Genomic DNA, 27,148 nt, shown 5'->3' on the forward strand with positions numbered 1-27,148 from the left:
ATAGCACACTAGTACAGGATGCGGAGAAGGCAATGGCAACCCACTCCAGTAGTTTTTGGCTGGAAAATCCCATGGTCGGAGGAGTGTGGTAGGCTGCAGTCCATGAGGTCGCAGAGAGTCAGACATGACTGAGCGACTTCACTTTCACTTTTCACTTTCATGCATTGGAGAAGGAAATGGCAACCCACTCCAGTGTTCTTGCCTGGAGAATCCCAGGGACCGTGGAGCCTGGTGGGCTGCCATCTATGGCATCGCACAGAGTTGGACATAATTGAAGTGACTTAGGAGCAGCAGCAGCAGCAATACAGGATGAAAAGAGTTCTGGAAATTGGGTGCACAATAATGTGAATGTACTTAACAATACTGAACTGCATGCTTAAAAATCGTCAAGATTATAAATTTTATGTTGTGCGCATTTCCCACAATTTAAAAAAAATTTAATCAGAAACAAAATGGCACCTGATGTGCTTCATTTGGAAATCTTCCTGTGTTAGAGTCTAGACTTTGCCACTTCCTGGTTATATGACCGTGAACTAGCCACATAACCTATTAGTATTGGCCTCTCGAAAGTGGGGTGAACACCTGAAGAGAACACCTCCCTGGGATGCTGAGAGGGTCAGTGATGCTCTGAACAGGACAAAGTACCCCCAGACATCACAACAGCAGTCATCACCACCACAGAGTGCTCGAGTAATCCCATGTGGTCCCCAGTAGAAAGCCTCTGAAAGTTTGATACATGAGGTTACAACAACAGCAGTGCCCAAGAGGAAGAAGAAAGACTCCTCTCCTTTCCTGGCAAGGACACAGGCAATGAAAAGCCTTGGACTCTGTAAGAGCCCTCCCAACCTCCTCTTCCCCTCTGTAAAAGTGCTCTCCAGCCCTGGCACTTTGGGGACTTACACTTGGCTCTCCACAAATGCAAACCTCAAACTGCAATTCTCTGCTGATGCTGAATAAACCCATTTTTGCTGGAGAAATATCTGACACTCTGTTTGTTCGGGTCAACAGAGGGAAGGGAATCAACATAATTGGGGGACCCATGGAAGACTCCGAAAGGCAAATGATCCACTTGACACATCTGAAAGGACACTTGTCTCAGGCTGATCAGATGCAGAACTATAAAGACCAAAAAAATCAAGAATATACTACAGGAGATAAATTTGTTAGGAAGTTTATTCTGCCATAAGGACATACCAGTAAATGTGAATATACCTTTGGGATGTTCTACCTCTTGCTTGAGGCTGTGGATATTGTATAAAGTTATCAAAACTCATCAAACTAAACAGTTATTGAGAACAGGTCAAGGCCAGAGAAACAGCCCTGCAGAGCTCACCCAGCCTCCTTCTCCAACATGTGGATTTCTGACTTTTAATGAAGAATAACAAGTGTATTCTGAAAATGGTGCAAAGAATCCTAGTTTGAAATTAAACATTTCTATGTATTCACAATTGATAGTTACTAAGGGCCTTACAGGACCAATCTCCCTAAACTATCTCAGCCCTCAGCCAGTTCACACCCCCCTCAAGTCATCAGCTTCTTTGACAAGAGTCTCTAGAGAGTCTGTCTTAAGACCAGTGACAGTTTCCACATCCACACTCACCCTGTGGCCATTGTCAAGGGAGCAAGAATGTAACCAGTCCCTGAAGGGTCAAGTGCATCTGGTCCAAGACCCTGCTCCATCTCATCCCTGGGGACAGGTCCTGTACTCACCCTCAGCTGGCTGGACTCTGGGACAAGAATGGAGGGAAACACAGAGCTCACCCCAGAGGCTGCAGTGAGGACAGCAGGGAGAGTCTCAGCAGATGGGAAAGTCCAGTCCCCACAGGGACACAGTTCATAAACTAGGCCACTGATTTCCAATAATGGGGAAGAAGAATTATTCAGTAAATCATAATGGGGAAATGGGCTGTTTTAGAAAAAAATGGGGCCTATCTTTCATCAAAAACTAAAAAATTCTAGCTGCCTTTACTATTAAAACAAAATAAGAAAAAAGCAAAAATTAAACAGAGATTTAGATGATGTTAGAATTTTTAAAACACATACTACAAAAGCAACAAGAGAAATCAAACAGAAAAGCTCAATTTTAATTAATTATATATAATTTAAAACCTCTAGATACCCAGAGGGGAGGAACTAAGATGGCGGAGGAATAGGACGGGGAGAACACTTTCTCCCCCACAAATTCATCAAAAGAACATTTAAACGCTGAGTAAATTCCACAAAACAACTTTTGAATGCTGGCAGAGGACATCAGGCACCCAGAAAAGCAACCCATTGTCTTCGAAAGGAGGTAGGAAAAAATATAAAAGACAAAAAAAGAGACAGAAGAGGGAGGGATGGAGCTCCGTCCCAGGAAGGGAGTCTTAAAAAGAGAGAAGTTTCCAAACACCAGGAAACATTCTCACTGCCGAGTCTGTGCCGAGCCTTGGAAGCACAGAGGGCAACAGGGAGGAAAAATAAACAAACAGGGAGGAAATATAATAAATAAAATAAAAAATAAAATAACAGGGAGGAAAAATAAATAAACAATTAAAACCCACAGATTACGAGCCCTACAGTAACTCCCCCAGTGGAAAAGCAGTGCAGATGCCTGCATCCGCCACTAGCAAGCAGGGGCTGGGCAGGGGGGCTGGGCAGGGAGGCGCGGCGCGGGCTGCATCGCTTAGAGTAAGGATCTTGCCTGAATACCCCGAGCACTACCTGAGCAAAATAATTTGGGCTAGCAAACCAGACTGTGGGATACCTACCATGCAAAAAGCCAGCCCTAACCTAAGACACCGCCAGGCCTACACAGGGAACAAAGGACTGAACAGAGATAGCCGGCTGCAGACCGTCCCCCTCCAGTGACAGGCAGCCAGAGCCGGAAGGGGGCAATCACAGCCCCAGAGAGACAATATCTACAAAACTGTAAGCAGGCTTCTTTGCTAACTAAGACTTCATGGGCGTCTGGACGGTCAACATCCGCCTGAGAAGGTGCGCCGGTTGTACACCTAGATAACTGAGCGGCAGGGAGGCAATAAGTCGCAGCAATCGTGCTCGCCAAACACCTCATCACCTGAGCTGCTTGGACCTGGGAAGGGCACAAAACGCAGGCCCAACTGAGTCTGCGCCTCTGAGGACTACCCGAGTGCCTGAACCTGAGCGGCTTAGACCTGGGAGGTGCAAGCAGCCCAGGGCCAGCTGTGGATGGCTCCTGGTGGAGAAACCTAGAGCCTGAGCAGTGTGGGCAGGGAGGCTACACGCGCCATGATTGGGGACAGGCCCAGTGTGGCTGAGGTACTGCGAGCACACGCTAGTGTTATTTGTTTGCAGCGTCCCTCCCTACCCACAGCGCAACTGAACAAGTGAGCCTAAAAAAAAAAAAAAAAAAAAAGTGTCCACCACTGCCCTCTTTGTATCAGGGCGGAAATCAGACACTGAAGAGACCCGCAAACAGAAGAAGCTATAACAGAGGAAACCACCTTGGAAGCAACAGGCAATAGATTAAAACCCCATGGTTAGTACTGACTACATAGGAAGGGGCCTATAGATCTTGAGAAATATAAGCCAGAACACAGAACTAGCTGAAAATGAACTGACCCCACAATAACACCAGAGAAAGTCCTAGATATATTTTTACTATTTTTACGATCATTCTTTCTTTTTTTTAATTTTTAAAAAATTTTTAAGTCCTCTATTACTCCTTTAATTTTCACTTTTGTAACCTACTATTACTTTGCAAAAAAAAAAAAAAAAAAGAAGACGACCCTTTTTTGTTAAAAAAAGCAAACTTCATATATATATTTTTTATAATTTTTGTGACATTGTTTTTCTTTTTCTTTTTCTCTTTCTTTCTTTTTTTCTTGTCTTTAACATTGTATTTTTGAAATTCCAAACTGTGCTCTAGATTTTTAATTTTAGCTTTTTAGTATTTGTTATCAATTTTGTACCTACTTTTTTTTTATTACTTTTGTGACTTTTTTTCTTTCTTTCTCTTCATCTTTTCTTTGACATTCTACTTCTGAAATTCCAAACTCTACTCTAGATTTTTAACTTTTGCTTTTTGGTATTTGTTATCAATTTTGTACCTATATTTTCTTTATAATTTTTGTGACTTTGGTTTTTTTTTCTTTTTCTTTTTCTCTCTTTCTTTTCCTTCTTCTTTTCTTTAACACTGTATTTTTGAAAATCCAAACTCTACCCTAGATTTTTAATTTTTGCTTTTAGGTATTTGCTACCAATTTTGTACCTTTAAGAACCCAATCTTCAGTACCCATTTTTTACTAGGGATCGAGATTACTGGCTTGACTGCTCTCTCCCTCTTTGGACTCTCCTTTTTCTCCACCAGGTCTCCTGTGTCTCCTCCCTAACCCCTCTCTACTCTACCCAACTCTGTTAATTTCTGTGTGTTCCAGATGGTGGAGAACACTTAGGGAACTGATTACTGGCTGGATCTGTCTCTCTCCTTTTCATTCCCCACTTTTATCCTCCTGGCCACCTCTGTCTCCTTCCTCCCTCTTCTCTTCTCTGTATAACTCCGTGAACATCTCTGAGCGGTCCAGTTGTGGAGTGCACATAAGGAAGTGATTACTGGTTAGCCCACTCTCTCCTCTATTGATTCCACCTCATCTCATTCAGGTCACCTCTAACTCCCTCCTCCCTCTTCTCTTCTCCATGTAACACTGTGAACCTCTCTGGGTGACCCTCATGGTGGAGAAACTTTTCATCTTTAACCTAGATGTTTTATCAATGGTGCTGTATAGAAGGAGAAGTTTTGAGACTACTGTAAAAATAAGACCGATAACAGGAAGCAAGAGGCTAAAGTCCAAACCCTGACTCCAGGGAACATTAATTGACAGGAGCTCATCAAATGCCTTCATACCTATACTGAAACCAAGCACCACACAAGGGCCAACAAGTTCCAGGGCAAGACATACCAAGCAAATTCTCCAGCAACACAGGAACACAGCCCTGAGCTCCAAGATACAGGCTGCCCAAAGTCACCCCAAAACTACAGACATCTCATAACTCATTACTGGACACTTCATTCCACTCCAGAGAGAAGAAATCCAGCTCCACCCACCAGAACACGGAAACAAGCTTCCCTAACCAAGAAACCTTGACAAACCACCTGTACAAACCCACCCACAGCGAGGAAACTCCACAATAAAGAGAACTCAACAAACTGCAAGACTACAGAAAGGACACCCCAAACTCAGCAATTTAAACAAGATGAAGAGACAGAGGAATACACAGCAGGTAAAGGAACAGGATAAATGCCCATCAAACCAAACAAAAGAGGAAGAGATAGGGAATCTACCTGATAAAGAATTCCGGATAATGAAGCTGGTTCTTTGAAAGGATAAACAAAATTGACAAACCATTAGCCAGATTCATCAAGAAACAAAGGGAGAAAAATCAAATCAATAAAATTAGAAATGAAAATGGAGAGATCACAACAGACAACACAGAAATACAAAGGATCATAAGAGACTACTATCAGCAATTATATGCCAATAAAATGGACAACATGGAAGAAATGGACAAATTCTTAGAAAACTACAACTTTCCAAAACTGAACCAGGAAGAAATAGAAAATCTTAACAGACCCGTCACAAGCACAGAAATTGAAACTGTAATCAGAAATCTTCCAGCAAACAAAAGCCCAGGTCCAGACGGCTTCACAGCTGAATTCTACCAAAAATTTAGAGAAAAGCTAACACCTATCCTACTCAAACTCTTTCAGAAAATTGCAGAGGAAGGTAAACTTCCAAATTCATTCTATGAGGCCACCATCACCCTAATACCAAAACCTGACAAAGATCCCACAAAAAAAGAAAACGACAGGCCAATATCACTGATGAACATAGATGCAAAAATCCTTAACAAAATTCTACCAATCAGAATCCAACAACACATTAAAAAGATCATACACCATGACCAAGTGGGCTTTATCCCAGGGATGCAAGGATTCTTCAATATCCACAAATAAATCAATGTAATACTCCACATTAACAAATTGAAAAATAAAAACCATATGATTATCTCAATAGATGCAGAGAATGCCTTTGACAAAATTCAACATCCATTTATGATAAAAACTCTCCAGAAAGCAGGAATAGAAGGAACATATCTCAACATAATAAAAGCTATATATGACAAACCCACAGCAAACATTATCCTCAATGGTGAAAAATTGAAAGCATTTCCCCTAAAGTCAGGAACAAGACAAGGGTACCCACTTTCACCATTACTATTCAACATAGTTTTGGAAGTTTTGGCCACAGCAATCAGAGCAGAAAAAGAAATAAAAGGAATCCAAATTGGAAAAGAAGAAGTAAAACTCTCACTGTTTACATATGACATGATCCTCTACATAGAAAACCCTAAAGATTCCACCAGAAAATTACTAGAACTAATCAATGAATATAGTAAAGTTGCAGGATATAAAATCAACACCCAGAAATCCCTTGCATTCCTATACACTAATAATGCAAAAATAGAAAGAGAAATTAAGGAAACAATTCCTTTCACCATTGCAACGAAAAGAATAAAATACTTAGGAATATATCTACCTAAAGAAACTAAAGACCTATATATAGAAAACTATAAAACACTGGTGAAAGAAATAAAGAAGGACACTAATAGATGGAGAAATATACCATGTTCATGGATTGGAAGAATCAATATAGTGAAAATGAGTATACTACCCAAAGCAATTTATAGATTCAAAGCAATCCCTATCAAGCTACCAACGGTATTCTCCACAGAGCTAGAACAAATAATGTCACAATTTGTATGGAAACACAAAAAACTTCGAATAGCCAAAGCTATCTTGAGAAAGAAGAATGGAACTGGAGGAATCAACCTGCCTGACTTCAGGCTCTACTACAAAGCCACAGTCATCAAGACAGTATGGTACTGGCACAAAGACAGAAATATAGATCAATGGAACAAAATAGAGAGCCCAGAGATAAATCCACACACCTATGGACACCTTATCTTTGACAAAGGAGGCAAGAATATACAATGGATTAAAGACAATCTCTTTAACAAGTGGTGGTGGGAAAACTGGCCAACCACTTGTAAAAGAATGAAACTAGAGCACTTTCTAACACCATACACAAAAATAAACTCAAATGGATTAAATATCTAAACGTAAGACCAGAAAGTATAAAACTCCTAGAGGAGAACATAGGCAAAACACTCTCTGACATACATCACAGCAGGATCCTCTATGACCCACCTCCATGAATATTGGAAATAAAAGCAAAAATAAGCAAATGGGACCTAATTAAAATTAAAATCTTCTGCACAACAAAGGAAACCATAAGCAAGGTGAAAAGACAGCCATCAGAATGGGAGAAAATAATAGGAAATGAAGCAACTGACAAGCAACTAATCTCAAAAATATACAAGCAACTCCTACAGCTCAACTCCAGAAAAATAAATGACCCAATCAAAAAATGGGCCAAAGAACTAAATAGACATTTCTCCAGAGAAGACATACAGATGGCTAACAAACACAGGAAAAGATGCTCAACATCACTCATTATCAGAGAAATGCAAATCAAAACCACTATGAGGTACCATTTAATGTCAGTCAGAATGGCTGCAATCCAAAAGTCTACAAGCAATAAATGCTGGAGAGGGTGTGGAGAAAAGGGAACCCTCTTCCACTGTTGGTGGGAATGCAAACTAGTACAGCCACTATGGAGAACAGTGTGGAGATTCCTTAAAAAACTGGAAATAGAACTGCCTCATGATCCAGCAATCCCACTGCTGGGCATACACACTGAGGAAACCAGAATTGAAAGAGACACGTGTACCCCAATGTTCATCGCAGCGCTGTACATAATAGCCAGGACATGGAAGCAACCTAGATGTCCATCAGCAGATGAATGGATAAGAAAGCAGTGGTACATATACACAATGGAGTATTACTCAGCCATTAAAAATAATACATTTGAATCAGTTCTAATGAAGTGGATGAAACTGGAGCTTATTATACAGAGTGAAGTAAGCCAGAAAGAAAAACACCAATACAGTATACTAATGCATATATATGGAATTTAGAAAGATGGTAACAATAACCCTGTATATGAGACAGCAAAAGAGACACTGATGTATAGAACAGTCTTTTGGATTCTGTGGGAGAGGGAGAGGGTGGGATGATTGGGAGAATGGCATTGAAATACGTATAATATCATGTATGAAATGAGTCAAAAGTCCAGGTTCGATGCACGATACTGGATGCTTGGGGCTGGTGCACTTGGACAACCCAGAGGGATGGTATGGGGAGGGAGGAGGGAGGAGGGTTCAGGATGGGGAACACATGTATACCTGTTGTGGATTCATGTTGATATATGGCAAAACCAATATAATATTGTAAAGTTAAAGAAAATAAAATTAAAAATAAATAAATAAATAAAAAACATGGGGGAAAAAAAACCTCTAAAGAACAAATTAAAATATGAAAAAGTATTATATGCATGATTACAAGTTATTTCAAAAATATAAATGCTGTATAGGAAAAAAATCTATTAACAGAAATTTGAAGAAACACAAATAAATGGTCAGTAGGCATAAAAAATCTTCCATCTCTACAAATCAAATGGCAACCCACTCAAGTATTCTTGTCTGTGAAATCCCATGGACAGAGGAGCCTGACAGGCTACAGTCCATGGGGTTGCAAACAGTCAAACTGGAGTAGATGACTGAGCACACATACATCAAATCAATTCAAATTAAAACTCTTTGAATTATTTTTAACTTTAGGCCCAGAAAAAAAATGTAATTCAGGTACTCAAAGTTGACAATGAAATAAGCTCACAAACAGCTGTTAAGGGGGCAAATTGATATGAACCTAATGGAAAACAATTCAGCCTTTCATTACTTATTCTACTTCTGGGAATTTGGAAAAAGAAAAGATGCACCAAAATATATGGTCATAGATATGCATCACATCCTAATTAGCAATAGACTCTATTAAACAAAAGTGAAAGACTGCATAATTTCAATTAAATACCACATTTTGACAGAAACAGATTCACAGACTTAGAGAATGAACTTGTGGTTGCCAGGGAGAGTGATGGGGGAAAGGGATAGTTAGGGAATTTAGTGGGAACATGCATACACTGCTGTATTTAGGATGGATAAGCAACAAGGACCCACTGTATCACAAAGGGAGCTCTGCTCAATGTTATGTGCCAGCCTTGATGGGAGCGGGGTTGGGGGAAAATGGATATGTGTTTGTGTACTGCTGAGTTCCTTTGTTGTCCCCCTGAAACTATCACATTGTCAGTTGGATATACTCCTATACAAAATAAAAAGTTTACCTAAAAAATAAATGCCACATTTTGAACATTATTTAATGCTATAAATAAATGTTAACCATAGAAAATTAAGAAGGAATCAGGATCCAAAGATATTTAACTTTATAGAAAAGTGTGCATAACACAACATTGTTAGCAACTATGCCACAATAAAAATTAATTCTAAAAAAAATGAGCTATAATTTTGATTAAAAAAAAAACAAAAACTGTGCATGTGCAGATATGCACAAAAATTTCATGGGGAAAGACTAAGAAACAACCAAAATATCAGCAAGTATACCTGGCTAAAAAACAACAAATCCTTGTTCCTTTCTTCTTCTATGTGTTCAGTCGTGTCTGACTTTTTGCAGAGTAGCCCACCAGACTCCTCTGTCTATGGGATCTCCAGGCAACAGTATTGGAGTGGGTTGCCATTTCCTACACCAGGGAATCTTCCTGACCCAGGGATCAAACCCATGTCTCTGTGTCTCCACATTGGCAGGTGGGTTCCTTACGTCTGGGCCACCTGGGAAGCCCTTCTTCTTGCATAAATTTTTTTTATAGAAATAGAAAAATATATATTCTTTTCTAAAATTCGCAATTACCAATAGCCATAATGTATGCCTTCTCTTAGACTCTAAGTCCTACCTCTCCTGTGAAAACACTAAAACCCCTGTGAGGTCATTTGTATAAAGACAATAAACTATTTATTGGCATTATTTACAAGTTGAGAAAGCAGATGAAATGTAAGAAAAGCAAACACCCAACGAGAAAATGAAAACTGTTTCTCTACATGGTGGGTCTTGTCTCTGGGCAGCAGTTCCTGCCTGGCCTCATTTCAATTTCCCAGGACAGCAAGTGGGGGACATGAGTAAATCATGAGGATACCTCAGACTTTACAAACAGGATGGCAATTGTGGTCACCAACTAACTTCATAAAGTCTGGACCCCTTTTTAAAAGTTAACACTGAAGGAACAATGCCAATGGGAGGAGTGGCTTAAAGCAGAAAACAGCCTATACCTTCCATCAGAATCTCCTAGAGCTTGTTTAACCCCATCCCCAGGATTTCTAATTTTACAGAATTGGTCTAGAAGGAGCATGGAGCAGGGGTGGGGTGGGGGTGGGGTGGTGATTTCCATTTCTAACAAGCTCCCAGGTGAGGAGGATGCTGCAGGTCTGAAAGCCATATTTTAGAACAGCCACCCTAAAGCTTGATTATAGAGATGTTTCATGTGCATCATCTCCAACAAGATCTTTAAGAACTTCCCTTGAGAAACTCCACTTAGAAGACCAAAGGTGTCTTTGAAATCACCTTCTCCCTCCATTTAAGAACAATAATCTCAACAGAAGCAGCTCAGTACTACAGTTACATCCATAACAACACAGGCTCGGAAGCCAGACTGCCTGGTTTGGGATCCAACTCTTACTAGTAGCTGTGTGATGGTAGGCAACCTGGTCAACCTCTTTGAATCTGGGGCAGAATGGATACATGTTTATATACAGCTGAATCACTTTCCTGTCCACCTGAAACTATAACAACATTGTAAATTGGCTGTGAAAGTGAAAGTCATTCAGTCATGTCTGACTCTTTGCAACTCCATAGATTATACAGTCCGTGGAATTCTCCAGGTCAGAATACTGGTGTGGGTACCCTTTCCCTTCTCCAAGGGAATCTTCTCAACCCAGGGATTGAACCCCGGTTTCCTGCATTGAAGGCAGATTCTTTACCAGCTGAGCCAGAAGTTTATAAAAAAAAGTTAAAAAAAATTTACTCAATCTCTCTGCTTAGGTGACTTCAAATGTTAAATAAGAGGTAATAGCTCCTTCCACTCTAGAAGAAAAATTGGAAATGGGTGCCTACCCAAATCAATAAGAAGTCTTCACATTCCCATTTCCGTGCACATACAATTTGAAAATCCACAACAGAAACATGCCGTGCCCTGTAGAGCTCCTTGCCCTGTCTGAAGTTAAGGAGAGGTGTCCCTTAACTTTGTTATTATTTATTGTGGTTGTTGTTTAGTCACTAAGTCATGTCCGACTCTTTTGCAACCCCATGGACTGTAGCCCACCAGGGTCCTCTATTCATGGGATTTCCCAGACAAGAATACTGGTGTGGGTTGCCATTCCTTACTCCAGGGGATCTTCCCCACCTAGGGAACAAACCCACATCTCTTGGTCTTCTGCTATGGCAGGTGAATTCTTTACCACTGAGCCAACAAGGAAGCCTACAGCCATATTTTCTCTTCTTGACCCTCTTTCCTTAAGGGCCACCAAATGGCCAAGAGATGTAGTTACACACACTGAATACACCACCATCAGAACAAGCACAGAAGCTTCTGTTTCCTGGGAATCCCCAAGGACCTCCCATATGAAGAAAAGGAAATAGAATTTGTGGGAAAGATGGATGGTTTCGGGTCCAGAAAAGAAAGATATAATAATCACTCAAGTGTGATTAAACCCACCTAATTAGTGGTCCCAACTACCAGATGGAAAACTTTAGTTAAGAGTTTCACCTCTCTGAACTGCTTTTCATCTGTGTGTTTCCTCACAGCTCAGGGGCCCCTCAGTGGTTTCAAAACCACAGGACTCCTGGGAAGGACCACCTGCATCAAGACCATGCACTGTTTCTGGAAAGGCTAGAGATGCAGATAAGACCCCACAGGCTTCAGGGACCCCATCCCCAGGGTGACTCTCTAAAGTGGAAGCAGAGATTCACAGTAAGGGGCTGGTATCCCAGATAAAAGCAAAATGGGTTCAAGAATCATGTCCCCGTTCATTTTTTAAAAAGTGTTTTTTTACACACATGAAATTTGTCAGTAGATACTGGAATATAGTGAGAGATGCACACAGACAGGGAGGCAGGGAAACATGGTCATAGACACAGTGACAAGGGAGCCTGGTGCAGTTGGAACTCAGCTGTCACCTCAAGAATAAGGAGAAAGCTGGGGACATTATTGGAAGATGGCAACAGGAGCAGAGCACTAATTAGATTAAGGAAGCAGTTCAGGGCTGTTTGCTTAGTGGGGAAAGGGTGCGAATTAGTTCAGAACTATGAATCTGGAGCTGTCCCGGGGAAGCCGGCTAAGGATGGTGTGCGGGTCCGGTCCTTCTCCCACTGGCGGTGACCCCTCTGGACAGCCTGGGTTCTCAGGCTCCCTGCCTCCTGCTCCCGCTGCCCCTCCTGCTCCCGGGACTAAGGAGGCTGAAGGGGCAGGGAGACCCTGCACCCCACCATCAGGACCCTCTTCTCCTTCCTGCTACCCCTTCCTGCCGCCTCACCCAGAGGGCACAGACAGGGACCCCCGCGGCCGACGTGGGGAGACCCCAACTGCTACAAGCTGCTGCTGCTGCTGCTGCTAAGTCGCTTCAGTCTTGTCTGACTCTATGCGACCCCATAGACGGCAGCCCACCAGGCTCCTCTGTCCATGGGATTCTCCAGGCAAGAACACTGGAGTGGGTTGCCATTTCCTCCTCCAATGCATGAAAGTGAAAAGTCAAAGCCCGCTACAAGCAGCCATCGGAAAGCGCTCCTTCGCCCTAACCCTCGACCCGCAGCCCCTGAAAGGCGCAGCAGCGTCAGGCACTGGCCCTGAGGCTGCGGGCTGTCTCAGCCCAGGCGGGGCTCACCAGAACAGCCGCGAGCAGATGCTCGCGTCCTGCATCGGATTGGGCTTCTCCTCCGGGGACACCGGCAGCATCTTGCCGGCCTGTGAGGTGGGGGCAGCCGCGGGCCTCACGCAGGTGTGAGGCGAGGCTGCAGGCGCCGCTGATGGTGGCGGTGGGGGAACTGCACGGCGGGGGACGTAGGACCCCAGGCGCCCTCGTTCCCACCCTGGCTACAAACGCTATCGGAGGGCACGGTCTGAGCCCGGACCCCAACACAGAAGGTGGAGAGGGAGGGGCAGGCTGGAGCGGAAACGCCCCTCAGCTGTGGTGAAGACCCAGAGAAAGCTGGCAGAAGCAGATAGCAGCCCGCCCTCTGGGCACGCTGCCCTCATCAGGACCAAACAAGGGTGCTGTGGGAAGGTCTCCAACTGGAATGGAGAAGTACTCTGGTGGGCCTTTCTGGGACAGATCCCACCCCACCGAGAGATACCCTGAGCTAGTGGCCTGTACTGGTCGGTGGAGGTGAGCACAGATGACAGGCGCAAAGCTGCCAGGCTACTGAGATGACAGTCCCAGGCTCCCCAGTGTCTGTCCTACTGCTAGGCTGGCCCTGAGGAATCCTGTTTTGATAAGAGGAGGGAAAAGGAAAGACCACAGCACATGCTTCTCGTGGCATGAAGCACACTCAGTAGTGAACTGAGCACAGAGAAAAGTACATAAGCAAGAAATCGAGGTTTACTTTGTTTATCCCTCAAATAAATAAATTTGAATCAGCCAATAAGCAGATATCAGTGCAAGAGAGAAATAAAGAACTTCAAACTTTTTTCCCATATATAAAGCCCATATAAATATATATGAAGAAAATAACTGTATTCAAAAGTATTATTTCTTGAATGAATAAACAAAGTGTGGTATAAACATACAGTGGAGTATCATTCACCCTTAAAAAGGAAGGGAATTCTGACACGTGCTGCAGCATGGATGAATCTTGAAGACTGTTATGTTGTGACTTATAATTAGAATACTTATTTAGTCTTCATGCTATTGCTGGCACGGAACTCCTAAAACCCTTAGGTGCTCTAAGACTGAAAAAGTATCTTGATAATTATAACAAGCCCCTTTCAACTACACCTGAGTTTTACTGAATGCATCTGTGTGTCAGAAAAACCAAACAGCTGATTAAAGGGTTGGCAGTTTCAGCCCACCCCCCATGTCCAGGGAGGAGAAGGACTGGAAACAGTTCAAATAGAGTCTGTGAGCAAGGATGAGAGAATGCCATAGAGAGAGATGAAGCGTGTGTCATCCAGCTGGGGAGCAGATGAGAACCAGTTACATACTTCCTTTAAAATCCCACAGCAGAGTTGATTTTAAAAACAGAATACATTTTAAAAAACATTTGCCCAGAAAAGTGGAAACCAGACTTTGCTAAAGTTTAAGAAACAACACCAGGAAGACAAATAAAAACTCTTCCTAAAACTAGATCATCTGCTTTATAATCAGGTTAGATTTATAGTCCCTATTCTTCATCCTCCACGTTACAAATGGTGCAGGAGAAGGAAATATCTCATCCTGGGAGATGTGGGAGTACCAGGGACCAGCTTCCAAGTGAGGGTCTTTGGCTTCCTGAGGGAGAGAGTTGAAGAGGGAGCTGAAGTAAAGTGAAAATGGACTTATTCAGGGAGACACACACTCCATAGTCAAAATATGGACCCTCTCAGAAGATGAAAGGACCCAGGTTGTTAGTTGTCATGGACTGGGTAATTTTATATGATAATAAGCAGGACAAATATCCTTGCTATTCCAGGGAAGGAACAGGGATTTTCAAGAACTGAACCACTGCACACTTTTGAAATGGAGCAGGACCCTATGGTCCTTGCCCCCAGTGTCCTCTGCCTGCCTTTTGTCTGTTGAAAATCTTTAGCCAAAAAATAAGTTTAATCCCAGAAGTGAGAACATGCAGAAGCAAAAGAAAACAGTTAAAGGAGCCCAAATAATAATAATGTAGTCATTAAGCATAGTCAAGAACCTCTTAATTCCTTCCCAAGGGCTATAGATACTATTCTGAGCCATATCCTGTGAGCTGTCTTATAGGTACTGAAAACCCCTCCAAGTAAAAGAACTGAATGATGACCGGACTGTAGCCATGATATAAGCTACCACAGTTCTGAGAATAGACCTTGAGAAATGGGGACAAACCAACCCTGGAACTGAAGAGTAACTATACTTAAAACAATCAAGATGAAGCTGATCAGACCACCAGTGACCAATCTCTAGATGACTGTCAGCACTGACTGCTATTTTTACACATAACCCTCTCTCTCTCTGTCTATAAAATCTCTTGTCCATTCGTTCTCAGGGGAGAGGGCAGTAAGCCTTTGGGCAGGTGCCCACCCTCCCCCTCACCACAAACTGGCATCCAAAATAAATGTTCCTTTCTACCAAACTGGCCTCTTTATTGGCTTTTGAGGGCGGAGAAGCCAGACCCGCCTCGCTTTCTGTAGTCAGCCTTGAAACTATCACGGCACCTGTCACAGTAAGAGGTGAGTGAATTTTAGTGTTATAATGAAGGTGTAATGAGTTAGAGGTCAAAGGCCAGACCATACTCAATACCATCTTGATTTTAGCTAGTTCAAGCCAGTTTTTGTGGGATCCTGTTTTTCTCAATATCTGTGCCCCTCTTCCTTCCTGTCTCACAAGCATAGGAACACTATTTCCATAGTGATGAGGCCATCTTAGCCTGTCATCTGGGAGTCCAGACCTGGTTCTCTGTGTACCCTGATACCTAGGTCCTTCTCTTGCCCATTTAAGCAATACCAGGTTGTCTTCCTCAAATGAAGGGCACCACGCACTCCCACTTATTTCAGGAGCAACATCAAGCCCCAGCCAAGAGGGAGTTATCTTATAGTTTAAAAAACAAACAAACAAACAAACAACTGATTATATCAATACCTTCCCTTTTGGATCTTCAGGCATAGAAGAGAAATTTGTCTCTTTCTCTTCATCAAGATTATCTCCACAGGTAACAAAGGAAACAGTCATTTAAGTTAAGTTGGGGCCCTTAATATTCAGGGAGGCTGGACTGTGACGCAACAGTCACTGATAAAGCCCATCAACCATTACCTGGGAGTAAAGTTAGAATCTGGATAATGAAATGTTTACCTTTTATCTCTCCCTTTGTGCTGAGTTTTGTTTCACTTGCTCACAGGGCGCCTCATGCAGAAGCCTCACACCTGGTCCTTCAGATGAGACTCCCTGGTGTGAAATGGCTGTGCCAACACCTCAGCTCTGAGGGCCGTGTGCAGAGTCTCTGCGCCTGGCACTGTGATTCAAGATGGCGGCCAGGGGGCCATGTGCAGAGATGCTGACCCAGCACTATGATCTGGAGCCACGGGCTGCGTTTGTCCTGTGAGAACCCACCCATCCCCCAGCTGACAGGAATCACACACAGCAGTCCCAGGGGTGCTCTTAGAAGAAAGCCTGTCCTCTACAGCGCATTCATGGACACAAGCTGTACTTGACAGAGGGGCTTCCCAGGTGGCTCAGCGGTAGAGAACCTGCCTGCCAGTGCAGGAGACTTGCATTGATCCCTGGGTCAGGCAGATCCCCTGGAGCTGAAATTGGCAACCCGCTCCACTATTCTTGTCTGGGAAATCCCATTGACAGAGGAGTCTTGTGGGCTGCAGTCCATGGGGTTGCAAAGAGTCAGAAGTGACTGAGCACACACACACACACCTGGCAGAATGAACCCTTTGGGCTTTGGGCTCTGACTGGGGAGGGTCGGTAACAAAATAGGAAGAAGTCAAACCATCTTTGGTTTTCCTGGTGGCTCAGATGGTAAAGAATCTGCCTGCAATGGAGGAGACCCAGGTTCAATCCCTGGGTCGAGAAGATTCCCTGGAGAAGGGAATGGCCTCCCACTCCAGCATTCTTCCCTGGAGAAGTCCATGGAATTCTGGTGGGCTATAAAATTCGTGAAGTCACAGTCAGACACAACTGAGCAACTTACACTTATTCACACTTTCTAGCAATGAAAGCAGCTGCCATTTGGGAAGACATGAGATCTTTTGCCTCCAACAATGGTTCTCACTTGGCTGCAGGGTGGAATCATCTGTAGGGTTTTAAAAAGTGTTGACGCCTGCTTCCCCTCCCTCGAGATTCTGATTTAACTGAGATGAGGTCTTCAGCACTGGGATTTCAAAGAGTCTTCCCTGTAGCCAAGTTTACAACCCCCTGGCCTTTAGGAGTGTGCGTTTCTGTGTATAAGGTGTAGATGAGGTGGGTGAGGTGGGGGCCTGTGACCCCTTTTCCCCCCGTGTGAGGCCTTCCTGGCCCCTCTATCCACGGCCTTTGCAAGCCGCTCACCTGGACACATGGATTCTGCTGCCCCCTGCTGGTAACTTTCAGTGTGGCACAGTTTTCCCTGGAGGGTTTCACGCAAACCCCGTCTTCAGTTCAGTTGCTCAGTCGGGTCCGACTCGTTGCGACCCCATGAATCGCAGCACGCCAGGCCTCCCTGTCCATCACCAACTCCCGGAGTTCACTCAGACTCACGTCCATCCAGTCAGTGATGCCATCCAGCCATCTCATCCTCTGTCGTCCCGTTCTCCTCCTGCCCCCAATCCCTCCCAGCATCAGAGTCTTTTCCAATGAGTCAACTCTTCACATGAGGTGGCCAAAGTACTGGAGTTTCAGCTTTAGCATCAGTCCTTCCAAAGAAATCCCAGGGCTGATCTCCTTCAGAATGAACTGGTTGGATCTCCTTGCACTCCAAGGGACTCTCAAGAGTCTTCTCCAATACCACAGTTCAAAAGCATCAATTCTTTGGCACTCAGCTTTCTTCACAGTCCGACTCATGACCAATGGAAAAACCATAGCCTTGACTAGACGGACCTTTGTTGGCAAAGTAATGTCTCTGCTTTTCAATAAGCCCCGCCTTAGGTCAGCACAAACTTATGAGCACCTCATCTACACACTGGACACAGAAACGCACACTCCTGCTCCTGAACAATCACTCGGTTTACCCTGTTTCCTCATTCAGTTTTTTATATCCTCAGTATGTGCTTAGTTCAGCACAACCTATGAGCTTGCTAGGAAGGAAACCCTGGGAACTGTAACAGGATGAGCAGCTCCGCAGTACCTTCAGGAGCTGCTCCTGTGCAGGGAAGCTCAGGGAGCTCCAGGCCACTGGCCAAGCACAGGTCTGGCACATGCCTGTGACTGGAGCATTCCTGTACCTGGGGTCTGGGGTGTGTGTGTGTGTTCAGTCGTGACGACTCTCTGGGACCCCGTGGACAGAGGATGGGATTTCCCAGGAAGGAATACTTAGAGTGGGTTGCCATTTCATCCTCCAGGGGCTGTTCCCCTACCTGGGTCTCTTAGATCTCCTGCATTGGCAGGCAGATGCTTTACCACTAGCGCCCCCTGGGGGTTTGAGGAAATTGGTCTTATTGTCCAGAGACAGGTGCTTCCCAAACTCAGTGGTAAAGAATCCACCTGCCAATGCAGGAGACGCAGGAGACGTGAGTTGGAGCCCTGGGTCCGGAAGACTCCCTGGAAGATGAAATGGCAACCCACTCCAGTATTCTTGCCTGGAAAATCCCATGGACAGATGAGCCTGGCGGGCTACAGTCACAAGGTCGCAAAGAGTCACGCATGACTCAGCACAGCCAGTGACAAATGCCTATGATATCAAGCATCCAAAAGTGCAGAGATGTAAGCTAAAGAGCGTCCCAATAAACAGCAGCCGCCCCTTATTCTGCTTCATGTGGCAAGATGTGTTTTTACTTTATCACGTTTGATTTTAATACAAGCTCAGAAGTATTAGGATCCCCATCTTACAGACAAGGAAACAAACCCACAGAGCTTAAGGACCTTGATCAACGGCATTCGACTCCTAACTGACAGATGCAGCCTCTGTTCCAGCTCCATCCGTGTCCCGGCAGGACCAGGAGGTCTTCCTGCCCAAAGACCTGCTCAGCAGCTTCAGCCTGACCCCCCAGGTGGGTCCATGTGGCCCCTCCAGGCGCCCGCAGCCCCTTTGCTCCTATTGCCCCTGACTCAGGTCCTTCTTCTGCAGAGCAGCCCCCGAGAGCCCCACGGTCGGCAGGAGGACACCCTTGCCCCATTCTGGCAGCTTCTCCCTGCAGCCAGCTCCCAGGGGTGGGGTCAGGCTAGGTTGTTAGTAAATCAGGAGAGAAGCATGAAGATGTGAGCTCACGGTCGGCACCTTCCTCTGACCTGGGACCTCCCTCTTCTCCCTGATGCTTCCTGCTCCTCTCCACACTCCCCCCCCACCCCCATTACAAGTTTTCCTATAGTTCTGCTGTGGATCAGAGTCATCAGGGGAGGGTTATAGGTTCCCTAGGCTCCAGCCCCAAAGATCTGATCGAAGGGGTCACACAAGTGGGGCCTGGAAATTTGAATTTTTAACCAACATCCATTGGATGTGACACAGGGGCATCTCTGAACACTTTGAGAAGCATTTAACAGACCTGCCACTCACATCTGTGGGCCCTGGGTCAAGAGTATAAATGAAGCCCATCCCATATATTTAAATATTTAAAAGTTAAAAGTCAAGCTAACACATTGTCAAGTGCACCTTCATAACCACCTAGCAGGCTGGGATTCCTGGACCCCGGAGTTTGGAGCCAGAAGGCAGGACGGCAGAGGGAAGAGCCGCCCCAGCCCCCAGCCCTCCCACTGCTCTTCCCACCTCTGGCTCTGACCCTCTCTGTGCCCTGAGGAATCCACTGCTCAAGCAAGAACACCCCCAGCCTTCAAGTCCAAGCTCAGGCCACCCTCTTCCCACCCTAAACAGCTGTATCTTGACCACCTGTCAAGCTGGGACATGGGCCCCAGGAGGAGGCCTGCACTGACGCTGGGAGCAGGGTTCTGGGCTCCAGGTGGTCAGAGCACAGCCTGGAGTGGGTGGGGCTCCAGGTGGCCACACCCCCTGGTCCTCCCTGGCAGCCTGCACCTGGGAAGGGTACAACCGCAGGAGGGCCGAGCAGGGCTTCTAAACCAGCGCTTTTCTAACTGTACTGTGAGCAGGACTCACCTGGGGTCCAGAGATTCTGAGTCAGTGGGTCTGGGGTAGAGACAAGATTCCTCCCAGGCCAGCCGATGCTGCTGGTCCACAGGCCACACTTAGAACAGCAAAGCTCTGGGGCAGAGTGGGCAGAGATTTCCTATAAAGAACCAGGAAACACATTTCCAGATTTTCACATCGGACGGTCTCTGCAACCCCTCAACTCTGCTGGTGGAGCACAAAGGCAGCCACAGACAAATATTAGTGAATGAGGATGGCTATGCTCCAATAAGACCTTATTTCTGAATGCTGAAATTTGAATTTCATATAATTTTCCTATGAGAGACAAATATTCTTCTTTCAACCATTTAAAAATATTAATATAAAAACTGTTCTTAGCTTACAGGCCATAAGGAACAGATAGTGGGACAGACTTAGCCCCAAATCTCTAAAACACAAGGATGTTTTAAAATAACCACAACATCAATGTCCAACCTAAAAACAATTAGCAATAATTTTTAACATCATCAAATACCCTTTTCGTCTTAATATATAATCACTGTTTAACTTGTCCTTTTATCCTTTCCCTGTCCCACAGTAGCTCAGTATCCTAAACTCTATAAATGTTGTCATACTACTTCACCAGTAGATGGCACTGATAATTGTGACATTAGCTAACAGTTTACACAAAGGAAGACATCATTTGTATGCAATTTGCAATTATAAATAAATATATGAACACAAAAATTGAAAATAGCCTGTTGACTCTGTGTATCATGCATAAAAGCTCAATACATTCCAATTTCAAGGAAAATTTTTTATGTCAAACAAATTTTATTTTATTTTTTTAAAGAGGTAACATGGGAAGCTCCTGTCATCTTTACTAGATCAACAATTTTTAGTGTTAAATAATGGAGGCCCTTAAGTTTTTATACTTTTCTGTTTAAGAAAAAAAGCAAAGTGAATCTATTTGCACAAATGATCTATGTTAAAATTCATTATAAATGTACTATCTGAATAAAAACTTATTTTCCAAACTTGCTCCAGTCTGTTGTGAAGAACAAGGACTTAGGATGTGAGATTTGGAGGGAATCTTTAAGCCCATGTAGTTGACCCTTCATCAGCTAACAGCAGACTTATATCACATTATGAAATCTCATAGCAAGGTAATGGTTTTCTGTGCAATTTGCCATCTTTCTGCCAGTGATCTCCCCTTCTTCGCTCCAGCCCAGTCCTGCTATAAACATAAACTATTAAAAATAAATAATTACTCAATACAATTAGTTTCTGACTTTGGCATATTTTGTATATCTAGAAAAAGAAGTTTAAAAAATCATCAACCTGAGAGTACAAGTGAGATAATTGCAGTCATACTCCAAATCTCAATATTCTGTCCTCGCACCCGCTTAAATACAACCAGTTCACACAGCCGCAGAGGACCCAGTCCACAGGGAGTGGGAGAGGGGTGTCTCAGAGCTGTTTCTTTCCATTGGTATCTGAGGATGTCATGTGATTTACCCAAGATTACACAGGCCATTTGTGTGAGATGAGGGTCTTTTGACTCCAGGCTGACAGAATTCTAATTGGACCTGAGGGTTTGTACTTCATATGCAGTGCTGATATGTTCAACACACTGCTTTTTTAAAACAAGTTAAAGTTCTTGTTGTTATAAAGTCTTTAAATTATACTTTTTTAAACAAGTTAAAGTTCTTGTTGCTATAAAGTCTTTAAATTATACCTTTTTCTCCTGCTTGGTACTAGACTATAATATTTTTTTCTAATTCCTGTCCCTATATCAAAAGAAAGCCCCATCAGAAAATTTAACAATCCCAGTTTAAGGCAGTTTAGGGCCTTGTACATTGTTTCTCAAAGCCTGACAAACTCTTCCAAACTACTTGGAGAAGATGGGATGTCCCACCCAGACAAACTGAATCAGAACTCCTGGGGAAGTTGAAGCAGGAATCTGAATGGTAACAAGCATCTTTCTTCCCCACAATTAACAGTGCCATCTACTGGTGAAATGTAGTATGACAACATTTACAGAGTGCAGGACTCAGCGACTGTGGGACAAGTAAAAGATAAAAGGACAGATTAGACAGTGATTATATATTAAGACGATGGTGAATCTATCTTCTATGAAATAACTATAAATTCAAATTATTATATATAATATGTATATTCAAATTACTATCTATATAAACAGATATTTGATTATGTTAAAAATTATTGCTAATTGTTTTTAGGTGGGCATTTGATATTGTGGTTATTTTAAAACATCCTTGTGTTTTAGAGATTTTCACAGAAAACCATTACATTGCTGTGAGATTTCATAATGTGATTTCAGTCTGCTGTTAGCTGAGGAGGCTCAACTAGATGGGCTTAAAGATTCCATCCAAATCTCATATCCTGAGTCCTTGTTCTTCACAACAGGCTGGAGCAAGTTTGGAAAAAAAAAGAAAGAAAGCTTTTATTCATATAGTACATTTAAAATGAGTTTTAACCTGCTAAATTGTGAATTTTATTTCATCTAGAGTTGAAATAAAATTCAGTGAAATAATGAATGTGAATCTGCTTGGTAGTTTCCCAGACTGATCCATGATCTTAACAGTCAGTTCTTTAACAACAGCAGCAAAAATATATTCAAGGATATATATTCTTAAATGTAGTTTTTAAATATATGTAAGAACATATTAAATATGTTTATAAGAGGTTATTACTGAAACAAGACAATGTCCCCTTTACAATGGTACAGCACACCAGGAAATCAGGAAATAAGGGCACCTCATGTGTCCATGTATGATGCCCATGGACAGGTAAGCAGCATGTTGTCTTCTCAACAGTCACCAGCCTGTTATGAGTCATAATTTCAGCAAATATTTGTAAGACTTTCAATGTTCCTTGTGTATGAAAACATTTATTTTATTTGTCTTGTGAATGGATCTGAAAGACCTGCAGTTTTAAACCAAAAGTCAATTTTGTGGCTCTGAAAACACAAAAAATTGAACAATTCAGAATGAAGATGAATGATTTTAGCCTTCAGATCCTGAAAAACTGGAAGGAGAGCTATCCAAGATGAAATAATGATTTTCAGAGCAGCCCATTGCAAAAATGCCCCAATATGGCGAAACATGCCATTTATGTTCTTCTCCCCATTGTCATTACACTCTCTGTGCTCCAACATAAACAGAATAAATGAAGAGACTTGATGTTGCAACTGATATGAAGTCTTACTCAGCCCCATTGCTCCAAATGTTAGTGCCTAAAGGAAGGGACATACAATAGAGTTCATTAAAAATGTATTCAGTATGTTGTGTTTTATAATACAAAGTGTAAACTGAAAGATGCTTTATTTTTATATAGTTTTTTATTATTTGTTCTCAACAAAATAGTTAAATATGTATAATTAATTAATTATCCATTATAGTTAGTTACTTCAGTCACTCAGTCCTGTCCGACTTTTTATGACACCATGAATCACAGCATGTCAGGCCTCCCTGTCCATCACCAACTCTCAGAGTTCACTCAAACTCATGTGCATCGAGTCAGTGATGCCATCCAGCCATCTCATTCTCTGTCGTCCCCTTCTCCTCCTGCCCCCAATCCCTCCCAGCATCAGGGTCTTTTCCAGTGAGTCAACTCTTCACATGAGTTGGCCAAAGTATTGGAGTTTCAGCTTCAGCATCAGTCCTTCCAATGAACACCCAGGACTGATCTCCTTTAGGATGGACTAGTTGGATCTCCTTGCAGTCCAAGGGACTCTCAAGAGTCTTCTCCAACACCACAGTTCAAAAGCATCAATTCTTTGGCACTCAGCTTTCTTCACAGTCCAACTCTCACATCCATACATGACCACTGGAAAAACCATAGCCTTGACTAGACGGACCTTTGTTGGCAAAGTAATGTCTCTGCTTTTGAATATGCTATCTAGGTTCGTCATAACTTTTCTTCCAAGGAGTAAGCGTCTTTTAATTTCATGGCTGCAATCACCATCTGCAGTGATTTTGGAGCCCCCCAAAATAAAGTCTGACACTGTTTCCACTGTTTCCCCATCTATTTCCCATGAAGTGATGGGACCAGATGCCACGATCTTCGTTTTCTGAATGTTGAGCTTTAAGCCAACTTTTTCACTCTCCACTTTAACTTTCATCAAGAGGCTTTTGAGTTCCTCTTCATTTTCTGTCATAAGGGTGGTGTCATCTGCATATCTGAGGTTATTGATGTTTCTCCCGGCAATCTTAATTCCAGCTTGTGCTTCTTCCAGCCCAGCGTTTCTCATTATGTACTCTTCATAGAAGTTAAATAAACAGGGTGACAATATACAGCCTTGACATACTCCTTTTCCTATTTGGAACCAGTCTGTTGTTCCATGTCCAGTTCTCACTGTTGCTTCCTGACCTGCATACAGGTTTCTCAAGAGGCAGGTCAGGTGGTCCAGTATGCCCATCTCTTTCAGAATTTTCCACAGTTTATTGTGATCCACACAGTCAAAGGCATTGGCATAGTCAATAAAGCAGAAATAGATGTTTTTCTGGAACTCTCTTGTTTTTTCGATGAGCCAGCAGATGTTGGCAATTTGATCTCTGGTTCCTCTGCCTTTTCTAAAACCAGCTTGAACATCTGGAATTTCATGGTTCACGTACTGCTGAGATCTGGCTTGGAGAATTTTGAGCATTACTTTACTAGCATGTGAGATGAGTGCAGTAGTTTGGGCATTCTTTGGCATTACCTTTCTTTGGGACTGGAATGAAAATTGACCTTTTACAGTCCTGTGGCCACTGCTGAGTTTTCCAAATTTGCTGGCATATTGAGTGCAGCACTTTCACAGAATCATCTTTCAGGATTTGAAATAGCTCCATTGGAATTCCATCACCTCCACTGGCTTTGTTCATAGTGATGCTTCCTAAGGCCCGCTTGACTTCACATTCCAGGATGTCTGGCTCTAGGTGAGTGATCACACCATCGTGATTATCTGGGTCATGAAGCTCTTTTTTGTACAGTTCTTCTGTGTATTCTTGCCACCTCTTCTTAATATCTTCTGCTTCTGTTAGGTCCATACCATTTCTGTCCTTTATCAAGCCCATCTTTGCATGAAATGTTCCCTTGGTATCTCTAATTTTCTTGAAGAAGTTTCTAGTCTTTCCCATTCTGTTCTTTCCCTCTATTTCTTTTCATTGATCGCTGAGGAAGGCTTTCTTATCTCTCCTTGCTATTCTTTGGAACTCTGCATTCAGATGCTTACATCTTTCCTTTTCTCCTTTGCTTTTCACTTCTCTTCTTTTCACAGCTATTTTTAAGACCTCCTCAGACAGCCATTTTGCTTTTTTGCATTTCTTTTCCATGGAGACGGTCTTGATCTCTGTCTCCTGTACAGTGTCACGAACCTCTGTCCATAGTTAATCAGGCACTCTGTCTATCAGATCTAGTGCCTTAATTCTATTTCTCACTTCCACTGTATGATCATAAGAGATTTGATTTAGGTCATACCTGAATGGTCTAGTGATTTTCCCCACTTTCTTCCATTTAAGTCTGAATTTGGCAATAAGAAGTTCATGATCTGAGCCACAGTCAGCTCCTGGTCTTGTTTTTGTTGACTGTATAGAGCTTCTCCTTCTTTGGCTGCAAAGAATATAATCAATCTGATTTCGGTGTTGACCATCTTGTGATGTCCATGTGTAGAGTCTTCACTTGTGTTGTTGGAAGCGTGTGTTTGCTATGACCAATGCATTCTCTTGGCAAAACTCTGTTAGTCTTTGCCCTGCTTCATTCTGCACTCCAAGGCCAAATTTGCCTGTTACTCCAGGTGTTTCTTAACTTCCTACTTTTGCATTCCAGTCCCCTATAGTGAAAAGGACATCTTTTTTGGGTGTTAGTTCTAAAAGGTCTTGTAGGTCTTCATAGAACCATTCAACTTCAGCTTCTTCAGCGTTCCTGGTTGGGGCATAGGCTTGGATTACCTTGATATTGAATGGTTTGCCTTGGATACGAACAGAGATCATTCTGTCGTTTTTGAGACTGTATCCAAGTACTGCATTTCGGACTCTTTTGTTGACCATGATGGCTACTCCATTTCTTATAAAGGATTTGTGCCCACAGTGGTAGATATAATGGTCATCTGAGTTAAATTCACCCATTCCAGTCCATTTTAGTTCGCTGATTCCTAGAATGTAGATGTTCACTCTTGCCATCTCTTGTTTGACCACTTCCAATTTGCCTTGATTCATGGACCTGACATTCCAGGTTCCTATGCAATATTGCTCTTTACAGCATCGGACCTTGCTTTTATCACCAGTCACATCCACACCTGTGTATTGTTTTTGCTTTGGCTCCATCACTTCATTCTTCCTGGAGTTATTTATCCACTGATCTCCAATAACATATTGGGCACCTACTGACCCGGGAAGTTCTCCTTTCAGTATCCTACCATTTTGGATAATGGATAATCCAAAAAAAAAAAAAAAAATCCATTATATTGTATGGTAAATCATATAAACTATAATAAAAAAACAATTCAAAAAAATCTACATGGCAAACAAACAAATGCAAAGATGTTCAACATCACTAGCCATTAAGAAAATTCAAATTCAAACTAAATGAGATACCACTACACATCCATTAGAATGGCTATGATTAAAAAGACTGGCAAAACCAAGTATTGGTGAGGATGTCAGGAAGATGGAATTCTCATTTATTTCTTAACACAAGTGACCTTTATTCTCTTACAGTTCTGGAGGCCAGAAGCCTGAAATAAGGGGAGAGGCAGGCCCACACTCCCCCTGGAGGCTCTACCAGAGATCCTCCTCTTCCATCTTCCAGTGGCTGTTGGCTTTCCTTGACTTCCAACTGCATCTCTCTCTGCTCCACCATCACGTCACCTCTCCTCCACTTGTCTACCTCTAAAGTCTCTAAGCCTCTCTTACAAGGATACATGTTATAGTACTTAGGATCCACCCAGATAATCTAGGATTAATTCCTCATCTGGAGATCCTTACTTGCCCACATCGTTTACCATATTAGGTAATTTTCATAGGTTCCAGGGATTAGGATACATATGTGCCGGGAGCCAGCATGGGAGTCCTCACCCATGACAAGGTCATGCGGGAGAGCTCTGATGGGCAAGGGGCATCAGAGCTTGAGCCACCCCCCCGCCCCCACCCGCCCCGGACCTGCCTGAGCGTCTACCCCAAAACCAGAATCTGTCTGTTTTACTATTTCATGACCTTC

The 27,148-nt window shown here is 43.1% G+C and overlaps 1 protein-coding gene across 1 annotated transcript in view; it reads right to left on the reverse strand.

Annotated features, from left to right (window-relative positions):
* Positions 1-13,790, reverse strand: part of LOC123464531 (ATP-binding cassette sub-family C member 4-like) — a 159,087-nt gene extending 145,297 nt beyond the window's left edge. The window contains 1 exon segment of the mRNA XM_045162456.1: positions 12,922-13,790. Coding sequence (XP_045018391.1) covers positions 12,922-12,992 — 71 coding nt within the window. The 5' untranslated portion in view covers positions 12,993-13,790.
* Between the last annotated feature and the right edge of the window lie 13,358 nt (positions 13,791-27,148).

This window comes from Bubalus bubalis, chromosome 13 (genome assembly GCF_019923935.1).
Source record: "Bubalus bubalis isolate 160015118507 breed Murrah chromosome 13, NDDB_SH_1, whole genome shotgun sequence".
In the NCBI taxonomy this organism is placed as follows: domain Eukaryota; kingdom Metazoa; phylum Chordata; class Mammalia; order Artiodactyla; family Bovidae; genus Bubalus; species Bubalus bubalis.